The 12,728-nt window shown below is 43.0% G+C and overlaps 1 protein-coding gene across 1 annotated transcript; it reads left to right on the plus strand.

Moving 5' to 3' along the window:
• The first annotated feature begins 10,492 nt into the window (after nucleotides 1-10,492).
• LOC135636323 (serine/threonine-protein kinase WAG1-like) lies at nucleotides 10,493-12,333 on the plus strand. Its single transcript, XM_065148008.1, has one exon. It carries the CDS (start codon nucleotides 10,546-10,548, stop codon nucleotides 12,040-12,042), a length of 1,497 nt encoding a protein of 498 aa, XP_065004080.1. The 5' UTR covers nucleotides 10,493-10,545; the 3' UTR covers nucleotides 12,043-12,333.
• The last annotated feature ends 395 nt before the right edge of the window (nucleotides 12,334-12,728 follow it).

Here is a 12,728-nt window from a genome sequence, read left to right on the forward strand (position 1 = left end):
TTGCTTCATGAAGATTAGCAGATATAGAGAGAGCAACAGCAGTTGGGGGATCTTTAACTTGCTTCAACAGTTTAAAGGGGTAGGTAGACATTGAGCTTTATTGATTGGTGCGACACAAAGTTTAGGCTAAAAGGAGTTCTCTCCAATTGTGTATCATATTTTCTTAGTCGAAAGAGACGAGCTTCACAAATCATGACTCCTTACTATTATAGCATCATGACTAGTGAGTAATATGGTTTCAAAGAGGAGATTTAGTCCATCAAGCAATATAAAATAATACCTCATTGAAATTACGAGTGAGAAAGGATTGAGTCCATTGGTGAGTTTTTTTTATTTTTATTTTTATTTTTTAAAGAGAGAATTAATTCTATCCAATTAATTATTCATCAGAAAGGAAGTTTGGTACATACAACTCCCCAATAATGAGAAATAGCATGGAGACTACCCACCCAAGTTGACTAAACAATATGCCAACTAATTAAGGTTCATGGGTAGGTAAATAAATTAAATCATATCAACTTCATTAGTAGTTAATTTAAGGATGTCAAGGACATTTGGTATTAAGGAACAAGGAGTAGGACAGGAGATGTTGAGAAAGCTAATTGATGTAACCTGTGTTATGTTTAATATCTGATAGTTTAGTAGCTTTGGCTTGCATTGAAAGGTTATCCCAACAATGACTTGAAAGTGTGCATATATAGTTTGTCTCAAAGTACTCAACAGATTTCACAACCAATCAACATTCTTCAGTTAGTGTAATTGCATGAACCTAAAAGAGAACAAATCTGTATGACAAATGATTATTAAGATAGGTAAGGACCACAGATAAACAAACAAGAGAGATAAAGAGAGAGAAAAAAGGATGATAGATTGGACAACCAAGGATGGTCCTATAGAGCTCTTATTATTGAAGAAATAGACAATTTTAAGTTTGGACAAATTCCTAGAAAAAATCTTCTTTTTTTTCCTCAAAGAGTATCCTTTTTTCTTATTTCCCAGCCGCAAAGCGTCTCAATTTTTTTTAATAATATCATAATACCCCTTAAACCTATACATAAAAAAAAGGATAACACCTATAGCTATTCTGTATGGGAAATTTGAAAAAGGAAGGCACAATGTGGGAAAAAAAGAAAAGAAAAAGATGGGGATTTTTTTGGGAGAATTTTTCCTATAAATTTCTTAATTTATGTCCATGCATTGTTGAAATAAAATACTAATTTGCTCCAGCATACTTCCTTATACAATGGCTATTCCGTGAAGCTTTAAGAGTTTTCCATTTCCTTAGTACCTTTGATTTTATATATTTTGGTTAAAAATACAAAATTAAAAAATACTTATCACTAAAAAATCAGATTTGATATTTGATTTTGCACATTTGCTTCTCACTTTTAAGGACGGGATTCTTTTCAAAATCCTAATACGGAGGGAAGACGGAATTTAAACTCAAAACCTTACATGAATTATCAAAATATTTACTAGTTAAACTAGAGAAAATACATTATATATGATAAATGTTAGTGTTTGATTATAAATATTTAATAATAATAATAATAAAGTCTCTCTTACTTTTTGTTTTTTTGTTATCTCTTCAAAAGCACTTTTATATTCTTAGGAATATACAAGTTATAAACTGAGCAAGCAAGATATTTAATTACATGAGAAAAAATATATTTGAATAAATAAAATTATTATAATTGTTTGTAAAATGTAGTAATCTAGTAAAAAAAATTACGTAAGATAAATATTAATTAATTATCTCCATTTTTCTTATAATAATCTCTCTACTATACATATATATAAGAAAACTATTTCTATTTTCATAGTAGACCTAATTATCAATATATGAATAGAAAACCTCCTATCAAATCCATGAGGATAAATTATTATTTTTTCATAAAAGATTTCTATACTATCTTTTTTCCACTCGCTGCAATTAAGGGAAGAAATGTATTTTAGAAACATAGAATAGATCTCCACCAGAATAATAATTAATATCGAGCAGATTAGAAGCACACCTTTTTTTTTTTTTGGATCCAAGAGTTTAGAGAAGACACCATAAACAATGTATTATATAGTACATCTCCTTTTTCTTTTCTCTAATGTATTGAATTGAAGAATAAGCTCACTAGTCATTTTACAAACAAGTCCTATTTAACTCTTATCGAGAGTCCAATTAATTCCATCACCACTACCAATCAAATCTTTACAACTTCAATTGCATCTGCAGCTTCTCCCAATGTAACAATGTACTTTGTTTACGTGTCTGTCATCAATCTCACTGGGTGAAGTTAATCCAATCTAATTTGTTTGTTTTTTTGAATGAAGTCATGTTTGAAAGTTATATATACCCCTTGAGCATAATTCGAAGGACTATTCTTCCTCATCCTATTTTCTTGAGAACAAACTCCCCTCAGTAAATAACACTAAGAGATCAATTCTAATTTCAGAATTAAGCAATGAGTGTAGTAATCTCACGGGGTATGAACGAGAAATATTCTATTTTGGATATCATGTTGTTTAGGTTTGCTTGCTGTTAGTCAACAGAAGTGCCTTGATCGATGAGTTAGCACGGCTTGGTCCACGGATCAATGTCGGGAGTCTTCTGTCAACTGAGTTGGATGTCGAGTGTTGGTGAACAGATATGCTATGGCTGATGAGTCGACACGGCTTGGTCTACGGGTCAATGTCGAGAGTCTTCTGTCGGCTGAGCTAGATGCCGAGGTAGGCCGGGCCCTCTCGACGGGGTGTTGATCAGCGTTCCTCGGTCCGAGCGCCATCTGTGTTGAGCAATGTCTCTCCGTCTCCAGGCTGGTCGGCAGCTCGCCTTCGTACAGTGGATGACAATTCCTAGGTTTAGATGCTCGCGGCTCAAGGGTGGCCGCTTTCCTGCAAAAATGACCTTCGTCGGGTGATTCCCGACTTTGGCCCCTCCGACGAGCAAGTCAGTAGTTGTTTTTCTCTTCTTTTTCCTCTCCCCTTTGGTTGGATGCCGGCTATGGGCTTTTATATTATTGTACGAGATTCGGTCGCATGCAGGTTCGACGTGGTGGCTAATCCTCGAGGGATGATATGGTACTTCTATGTAGTCGTTGTCCTGGGACGCGTGGGACGACGCCGTCCCGAGCTTCCGGGACGGGACATGCCAAATAGCGCCTCGATATGAAATTTGGAGCATGGGGGTGCTCCCCTTGCTGAGTCGACTATAGCGCGGCGTGGTATTGATTGTGACGTGTCTTGGACCCAAAATATACCTTATCACTTTTCTCTCCCCCCCCTCATCAAGTCGTGTCATGGGGTCCTTGAGGGAGTGAGAGGCATGCTTGGGTCGGAATGCTACGGAGGTATTGGTTGCTTATGAGGGAAAGTTGGATTGGCCAGTCATGAGACAATTTAGAGGGGCGTCGTCCCGTGCCTTGGGAGAGGTTAGCTCCATTGGTCGGGCGGTCGGGACCAGATGAGATGAGACCAACGTGTTGTAAGTCGAATAACCGATTTGGCACGGCTCAGAGTTAGGGTCGGCGAGTCGCGAGTCGGAGATCGAGCTGGAGCGACTCGATAAGAGATCTGACGAGTCGTAAGTCGGAGATCGTGCTGGAGCGACCTAATAGAGGATTGCAAGTCGAGGATCGAGCTGGAGCGACTCGGTTGAAGACTGGTGAGTCGCAAGTCATGGATCGAGCTAGAGCGACCTGGTAGAGGATTGGCGAGTCATAAGTCGAGGATCGAGCTAGAGCGACTCGGTTGAAGACTAGCGAGTCGCAAGTGATGGATCGAGTTGGAGCGACCTGGTAGGGGATTGGTGAGTCGCAAGTTGAGGTTCGAGTTGGAGCGACTCGATTAAAAACTGCCTGGGGGCCGAGTAACTTATCTCGGACTCAGGTTTTGGTGTCAACGGGTCGCAAGTCGGGAACCAATCTGGAGCGAGTCAGGCAAGGATTGGACCTGTGGGCCGAGTGACTAATCTCAGGCTCAGGTTTGGTGTCGGCAACTCGCAAGTTAGGAACCGATCTGGAGAGAATCAGGCAAAGACTGGGCCAGCGAATCGCAAGTCGGGGGTCCGATTTGGAGCGACTCGAAAGCCTAGGCCGACAATTCACAAGTCGGGGGTCTAATCTGGAGCGACTCGGGCAAACTCCGATCTGGAGCGACTCAGGCAAAGACTGGGCAATAAGTCGCAAGTCGGGGGTCCGACTCGGGCGAAGACTGGGTCGACGAGTCGCAAGTCGGGGGTTCGACTCGGGTGAAGACTGGGCCGACGAGTCACAAATCGGGGGTCCGATCTGGAGTGACTTGGGCGAAGACTGGGTCGACGAGTCACAGGTCAGGGGTCCGATCTAGAGTGACTCGAGCAAAGACTGGGCCAACGAGTCACAAATCGGGGGTCCGATCTAGAGTGACTCGGGCGAAGACTGGGCCGGCGTGGCGACCGGTTCTCGAGGGGCGACATCATGGCAGGATGATAATAGTCGGTCGTTGGTCAGGGGACCGAGTTGTGTGGCTTGAGAGGAGACTGGTCCCGTTGGTCGTGTAGCTAATCTCGGGCTTAGGTATGCCGGCGGGAGACCCTTTGTCACGAGCGGTGCCATCGCACCATGTGGTGTGCTGGCTGGGCTGACGCAGCTTCTGGCGGGAGACCCCTTGTTTACGTGCGGTGCCATCGCGTCACGTTGCGTGCTGACTGGGGCGACGCAGGTTCTGACTCGGGTCGATCGGGCCTCTTGCAAGCTTGCGATGGGGGCGTCGGAGCCGCTTCTTGAACTTGCTCCATCCTCGGCCTCTTGTTGTCCTCGTGCCTCCCTGCCATTAGGGCTTCAGCGGCGATGTACTGATTGGTGCGCTGGAGCATCTCGGGAATGGTTGCGGGTGGCTTCTCGATGAGTGACCAAAAGAACCTCGAGGGCCTCAAGCCCATCAGGAATGCTTGCATGGTTACAGAAGGGTGAGCATTAGGGAATCCCTGGATTTTCGCGGCAAAGCGCGCCACGGAGACCGATTCACCCTCGTGTTGAGATAACACTAGTAGGGTGGCGATGGAAGGCTTGGGTCGCACGCTGGCGAGGAAGCCTTGCTCGAACTCCCTTATGAGATGGTCGAAGGATGAGACTGAGAGCGGGCATAGCCGGCTAAACCATGTTCATACCGGTCCTCTGAAGGTGGTCGGGAACGCCCGTCAGGGCATCAGAGGTGCCGTAGAGGGCCATCTGAGCCCGAAATGCCGCGACATGCTCTGTGGGGTTGGAGCCACCGTCGTATGTTTCCAATGTTGGTAGCCTAAAGTTGAGTGGTACATGCTTGTCCTGTATTTCCTGAGTAAAGGGGGATCCGTCTGAGCTACCTTCGCCCATCTCACCCCACGACTTCTGGAACTCACGTTGGAACTCGTCCAAGTGCTAGTTGACACAGGACAACTGGATTCCGAATGAGTCATCCGCCGAGTCGGACGATATGGTATCAGGCTTGGCGTGGGGCGGAGTGGCCCGACAAGGTGCGGGTATGCTCTGTTTAGGTAGGCCTCTCAGGTTCATCATTCTCTCTCGGGCTTCTCCCGTCCCGACCTGCTCCCTGCTTGGCCTTTGCCGTGTCAGGTCAGTCGGGGGAACCGCTAGCTGCACGATTTAGGGGATGAGTGGGACAATCGTCTGTATCATCCCTGCAATTGCCTACACTTGCTTGGTTAGGCTGAGGAATGCCTCGGGCGACACGGCCGAGGGTCTGGTGGTAAGTCCGAGGGGTGATAACCCCAGGTCGTTGAACAGGCGCTAGTAGCCATCTGGCGTCGAGGTCGGGATCCCCCCATCTCAAAGGATGGGGAGGGGCTGATCTTCGGGCCCAATAGAAGGGTGACCGACCGGTGGTTCTCCCTCGGGGAGAGCTCTTGCAGGATGCTCTTACGACATGGCCCTCCTTCTAGCCCCAAAAATGTTGGTGAATAGATGTGTCATGGCTAATGAGTCAGCATGGCCTGGTCCACGGGTCGATGTCGAGAGTCTTCTGTCGATTGAGTTGGATGCCGAGTGTTGGTGAACAGATATATCATGGCTGATGAGTCGGCATGGCTTGGTCCACGGGTCGATGTCGGGAGTCTTCTATTGGCTGAGTTGGATGCTGAGGTAGGTCGGGCCCTCTCGATGGGGTGTTGATCGGCGTTCCTTTGTCCGAGCGTCATATGTGTTGAGCAACGTCTCTCTGTCTCCAAGCTGGTCGGTAGCTCGCCTTCGTACATTGGATGACAATTCCTAGGTTGAGACGCTCGCTTTCCTGCAAAAATGACCTTCGTCGAGTGATTCCCGACTTTGGCCTCTCAAACGAGCAAGTCAGTAGTTGTTTTTCTCTTTTTTTTCCTCTCCCCCGGATGCTGGCTATCGGCTTTTATATTATTGTACAAGGGTCGATCGCATGCGGGTTCGGTGTGGCAACTGATCCTCGAGGGATGAGACGGTACTTTTGTGCGGTCGTCGTCTCGGGACGCACGAGACAGCGCTAGACGGTGCCGTCCCGAGCTTCCAGGACGGGACATGCCAAACAGCGCCTCGATACAGATTTTGGCGCATGGGGGTGCTCCCCTGACTCGGTTATAGTGCGACGTGACATACGTATTTTGGACCTAAAATATACTTTATCACTTGTTGGTGTCTTATATCGGTCAATTCTAGTCTTATCGGCTTCTCAGCATGCATTCATAACTTACTTGAGTTGGATTTAATTTATCTCTCGAGATATGCGATAATAAACCCCACATATTCAATTGCCTTGGCGGATTTCTTGGCGATAATAAACCCCACATCACTGATGTTAACGTTGTGACAACACTATTCTTTAGTGTAAGAAACACTATAGTACTCTTAAAACTTGAGCTCCTTTGAAACTTGCAAGTAGAAACTATTGATCATTCAAAGGTGTTGTACAATAAATGCTTTGAAATAAATGCGTTGAGGTCGGCGTCGTGTCTGTGTCGGCCATGTCGGCCGCCGGTGCTTTTGGTCTGGTCAAACCATGTGTGGCCTCCGCATATGCCGTAGCCTATTCTGTAGGTTCTGAGCTCCTCATGACCTATTTATTCTGTGGGTTCTTACCAAGTCAAATTAGCTGTGGACAAAGTGGATGGGCTACTGATTGTTTCCCTTTTAGTTTGGCTAATCGATTTATAAGGTGTTTCTGTAATCTTAGAAGAAGAGTTTATAAATAGATTAATTTTTTTTCCTTTATTTGTTTTATATTCTTATAAAATGTAAGAAATTACTGAAACTTGTGTTTCTAAATCATTATAATAGAAACATAATAAAAATTAATACGAAATTTATGTGAAGGTTTCTTCTTGACATTTCTCGACTTAGAACTCTCGTCTTAGATGACGTAGGAAAATCTTTTTGCTTCAAAGAGATGATTGAGCCCAGGGATCAAAATCCTCATATATATATAGATGTTCTCTCATTAAGAACATTTATCATCACAACTCATAATATTCAAGAATTAATTTAAATTTATAACGTTTAGATCATAATGAAGAACTTTAATAATATTAAATATTTAATTTAATAATAATGGTTTCATGTATAATGAATAAAAAATTGAAATCATTTAAATCATAATAAATGAAGAAATTTATGATAATGAATTATGAATCTTAATGAGAACCATTATATTATTATTAAATTAGATATTTAATAATAACGGTTATAAAATAAACATCAAAGGCCTTTGTTTTAATTTGAGGATTGAATGATATTATCATTAAACATAAAAGTCTTTCTAGTAAATCATAAATTAAAGTTTAAGATTTTTTAGAATAAATCATAAATCATAGTATATTTGAGAAAAAAACTTGAGATCACACCTTAAGCTTTGGTTCATGTATCAGATTTTCTTACAAAAGAGTACAGAAATTTCATTTCATATATTTTATATCTTAAACATTAATCTCAATATATTTTTAAAAGTATCAACTTAATTGGTAAATACTTTAATAATTTATTGTAATATTTTATATTTAAATCTCGTATTCATCGCTTACCCACTTTCCTTTTGCACAAATAATAAAAAAAAAATTATCCATACGATATTTGAACCCATCTTTTGCTTAACCTTTATATATATATATACCATTGAGGGAAAAAATACATCTATGTTCTTTTTACATTATTCTCTTTTTTTTCATAATTTCTTTTTTCTCTTCCTTTTTGTTGCAATGGATATGTTATTTTCCTTCCTTCTCTTTAACCCGAATTAGGGGAGAAAGCATTTGGGAGCTAAAGAAAAGAAAAGAAAATTGTGTGTCAAAGGATCTTTTTCACATACATTCGAACCAGAATGTATCACGTTCCCAACTTTGTTATTCCAACGCAAAAGTTCTTTCATGAAAAGAAGAACATGTCAATTCAAGCTCACTCAAGATGTCGATGCAATGCTTGTTCATTTAATTTTCCTCAGATTCATAGAAGTTATCACAATGAGATTGTTTCCAAAAAAAAAAAGTATATATATATACATATACATATATATATAGCATTTAATGAAGTTACATGATAGTTGAATTTATTTGACTATTTTAATCGTTTATTGACTGACTGAATAATTTGTAACTTATAAAACTCTTAAAAGCTAAAAGAGTAATACGAGAAATGACTAATATGAAAAGATCCAAATGTCTTGCTTGAGATAGACCTTTCAAGATGATATTGTTTCCATCATTATCATTCTAGTTTTCAGTTGTAATAAAAGACAAGGACAATTAATGCAAGACAAGATCAAGTGCTGTTTGCTTTGCCCAATAACCAGCTTGAATTGGTAGATGTACGAGCCTAACACTACAAAGCTGGTAACAGGCAATCAAAGTGCCACATGCATTGCCATTCATGTGTCTCTTAATTAGATTCCAGTTGCAGCCAATCATGTCGGGCATCATTAATCTTCCTACCTAAAAGAAGGTCTTCTTCTCACCAGCTTAGCTTAGCTTAGCTTAGCTAGCTCAGAATTGGAGGAGTACTAAACCAAACCCTCCTTTTTGCCTTTTATTTTCTTTTAATTTGGATTACTGGAATCCATGACCATGGCATCACGAAGCTACATCAATAGGAATGAGAAGCTATCACTCCGAATATAAATATAATAAAAATCCTATTATCTACTACAGCCTTGATAACAACACCACCATTGTTCTGATGATTAAAAGTTTTAAGCATTATTTTGTTCGATGTTTAGTAACAAAAGTCGAAAATATTGTATAATGTTATGCGATAAGAGTAAGAAAAACTTAATAAGCATCAGAATCATCTCCATCTTCCAAAGACTTTTGAATCCTATCTCAAATGAACAAAATCAAGTGAGGTCCACTTTTCTCTTATCCTTTTCCACCCACAGTTGCATGCATATAACTAACTTAATCAGCAACTGTCCTATTCCTTTATTTTTGTTTCTTTTTTCTTCAACATTTAATTATTTTCTAGAATTAGCTTCTGTAAAAGCTATTTTTATTACCAAGGAGTGGGGTAATTTCCTGCAATTTATATTTTGAGATTTTAACAGTAAGTTATATGGAGTAGCTTATCATAGATAACTTAATGAGGTTGAGTCAACTTAGTTAGGTTAACAGCAACTTGATGGTGTTCTTGGTGAACCCTTAGTTTTAATTCAGTATATATATATATGTATATATCCTTGCAGAGACTGTAAACAACATGATTTGTCATTATAAATCATAATGTAGTAGCACATTTATCCATTCCAATATTAAGAAACTCCTCAACGTTCATCCACAAAATTCAGATAAATTAATTTTAATTATTAAAAATTTTGGAAAGGATGGATGGTGTGCAACAACAATAAATGATGGATCCTAGATCGCAAGATATAATTCAAAATTCCAATAGTTTGTTTGATTTTAAGAAGAAGCATATAAAAAAAAATTACTGATTTTGAAAGGTCAAATAAAAATTCACCGACTTTAGATGAATGTGCAGTCAACTTTCCGTTTTAATTTATTTTATATCTTTCTTATTTCGTGTATATGATATGATATAATAATAGAGGAACTTCCTTGAGGGTTCACTCTGTACTAAAGGGCTAAAAAAAAGAAAGAAAAGAGAATAAATTAAGGGAGGTTTCTCGTTGCTCCAACACCTGACTGCGTGTCTTATTATTATTATTATTACAAGAGTAGAAGACTTATATTTCCGCTCGATCCAAACTGACCACTAATCCATATTCTATTGTGTAACAACTAATAAACAGATGTGCATCTGAGCTGTTGACGCCAAGTTTACAGCACCGTCGTCCTTTTTTTTCACTACAATCTACGTGAATCCCATGTACGTCCACGTTAATATAATCCCAACTCTCTCTCTCTAACACTGTCACTTATTGTAATCCATTAAATCCGTTAAAGTTCGCACACCATTAAAAGATTAACTTTCTCTCTCTCTCTCTCTCTCTCTCTCTCTCCACAATCACCACCCCCCACCCGCCTTCTCTTTAAAAGCCCATCTGCGTTGCTCTGGTCGTCCAAACTGACTTCTCTCTTGATCGGATTCCACAGACTCCGCCATCAAGATGCATCAAGAGGAGGGGTTCAGCTTCTGTCCGCCAGACTCGTACTCGGACCTGGACAGTAGCTTCACCAGCTCGACGACGTCGGCTTCCACTTTAAGTGCCCGCAGCAGTCTCAGCCTACCGTCCTTCTCGACCTCCTCCTCCTCCTCCTCCTCCTCATTTGCTATTAAGCCACTTCCCCGCAACTCCTCCGATCCCCACTGGTCCGCGCTTCGCGCAGTCGGAAACCTCTCCCCTGATGGCCTCCTCCACCTCCACCACTTCCGCCTCATCCGCCCCCTCGGCTCGGGCCACCTTGCCCGCGTCTTCCATTGCCGCCTCAACGGCTTCGATGACGACCGCTCTCCCGTCGAATTCGCCCTGAAGGTCATTGACCTCGATGCTCTCTCCCGCTCAAAGGCCGATTACTCTAAGCCCGATAACGACAACGATGATGAGGATTGCGGCGACGACGGCGGGAAGACGTGGCACGTGTCGGCGGAGGCGCGGGCTCTGGCGGAGATGGACCACCCGTTTCTGCCGACGCTGTACGCGCGGCTCGACGCCTCCCACTATGCTTGCTTCCTCATCGACTACTGCCCCGGAGGCGACCTCCAATCCCTCCTCAGCCGCCGCCGCGGCAACCGACTACCGCCGGCGGCCGCTCGGTTCTACGCCGCCGAGGTGCTTCTCGCCCTCGAGTACCTCCACGCCCTCGGCTTCGTCTACCGCGACCTCAAGCCCGAAAACATCCTCCTCCGTGCTGACGGCCACGTCATGCTCTCCGACTTCGACCTCTCCTTCCGCTCCCACGTCTCCCCCGCCCTCCTCCACCGTAGCCGCCTCCCGCGCCGCAGGAGCCGCTTTCTCTGCTGCCGCTTCGGCGGCGGCGGGGCCTCCGGAGAGGGCGAGGAGCTCGAGTTCGTGGCCGAGCCGTCGTCAGCCTTCTCGAGGGCGTGCGTCGGGACGCACGAGTACCTGGCCCCGGAGGTGGTCAGCGGAAGCGGCCACGGCAGCGCCGTCGACTGGTGGGCGTTCGGAGTGTTCCTGTACGAGCTCTTGTATGGGCGCACGCCCTTCAAGGGCGCCACCAAGGAGGCGACGCTACGGAACATCCTGACGCGGGAGGTGAGGTTCCCGGAGACCATCAACAGCGGCGACGAGGCCGAAATGGCCAAGGCGAAGGATCTGATCACGCGGCTCCTAGTGCGGGACCCGGCTGCGAGGATGGGGTCAGCCGCTGGGGCCACGGAGATCAAGCGGCACCCCTTCTTCGAGGGCTTGTGGTGGCCGCTGATCCGCTGCGTCCGGCCCCCGGTGGTCCCGGGTCCCGCCGGCGGGCCACGGGTGCAGGCGGCCACTGAAGGCAGTGGGCGATGCTTGAGCGGTTGGAGGAAGAGTAGTAACAATGATAAGATGAGCAACAGGAAGAAGAGGGGAACTAAACCGGGGCTTGGCTTTGGGTTCAGGGTGCGATCTCATCAGAAGGGGACTAAGGAAAGGAGTGGTGGTGCTTGATGTGTTTGCTCTTACGAGGAGTTTGTACAAAGTAAATGAGTTGCAGTTTCCAGAAACGTGATGGTGATGATGATGATGATGTATCTTTTTACTGTACAAAAGTTATCATTGTTCAGACTATTTGGTGCAAAATATTAGGGAGATTTATGATGTCTGTCAAAGATCACATTATGCAATCTTAGACATGATAGAAATGTTGCATAAGATATTGGAGTCTCATGCAACAAACATAGAGATCTCAGCCCAAAGTGTGGAAGATCAAACCAGCCCAAATTCCTACACCAAAAACAGTTTGCAGCCAATTCGACATCTTATTTTTGAGTAATAACAAAATCATGACACCGCCGCGGTTTAAGGACTCCCAAATAAGCCGCACAATGTTGAAGATTATGTTATATTATTTACATGTGTAATAATCTTTGTGCTTCTTGTATATCTTATATTACATGGAATTTCACAGGTTTAATTATGTCCATTGTTGCTTTTTCTTTGTTCTTAATATTATATAATTTTTTTTTAAAAAAAATTAAATAAAACCATGCTTATAAGAGTAACATGCTGCAATATAAATTACGTCATATATTCTATTTGTCATTAACAAAAGGTTTGCAAATGTACCACTTGAGATAGGCTTGTAGGCATCTCGTTTGCATGCAAAGACCCAACTCCTTTTTAAACATTTGTGA

Source organism: Musa acuminata, chromosome BXJ3-4 (assembly GCF_036884655.1).
Source record: "Musa acuminata AAA Group cultivar baxijiao chromosome BXJ3-4, Cavendish_Baxijiao_AAA, whole genome shotgun sequence".
NCBI lineage: Eukaryota > Viridiplantae > Streptophyta > Magnoliopsida > Zingiberales > Musaceae > Musa > Musa acuminata.

Bases quoted from the DNA above. Each gene is read 5' to 3' on its own strand.
- LOC135636323 (XM_065148008.1), top strand. From the start codon at position 10,546: ATGCATCAAGAGGAGGGGTTCAGCTTCTGTCCGCCAGACTCGTACTCG.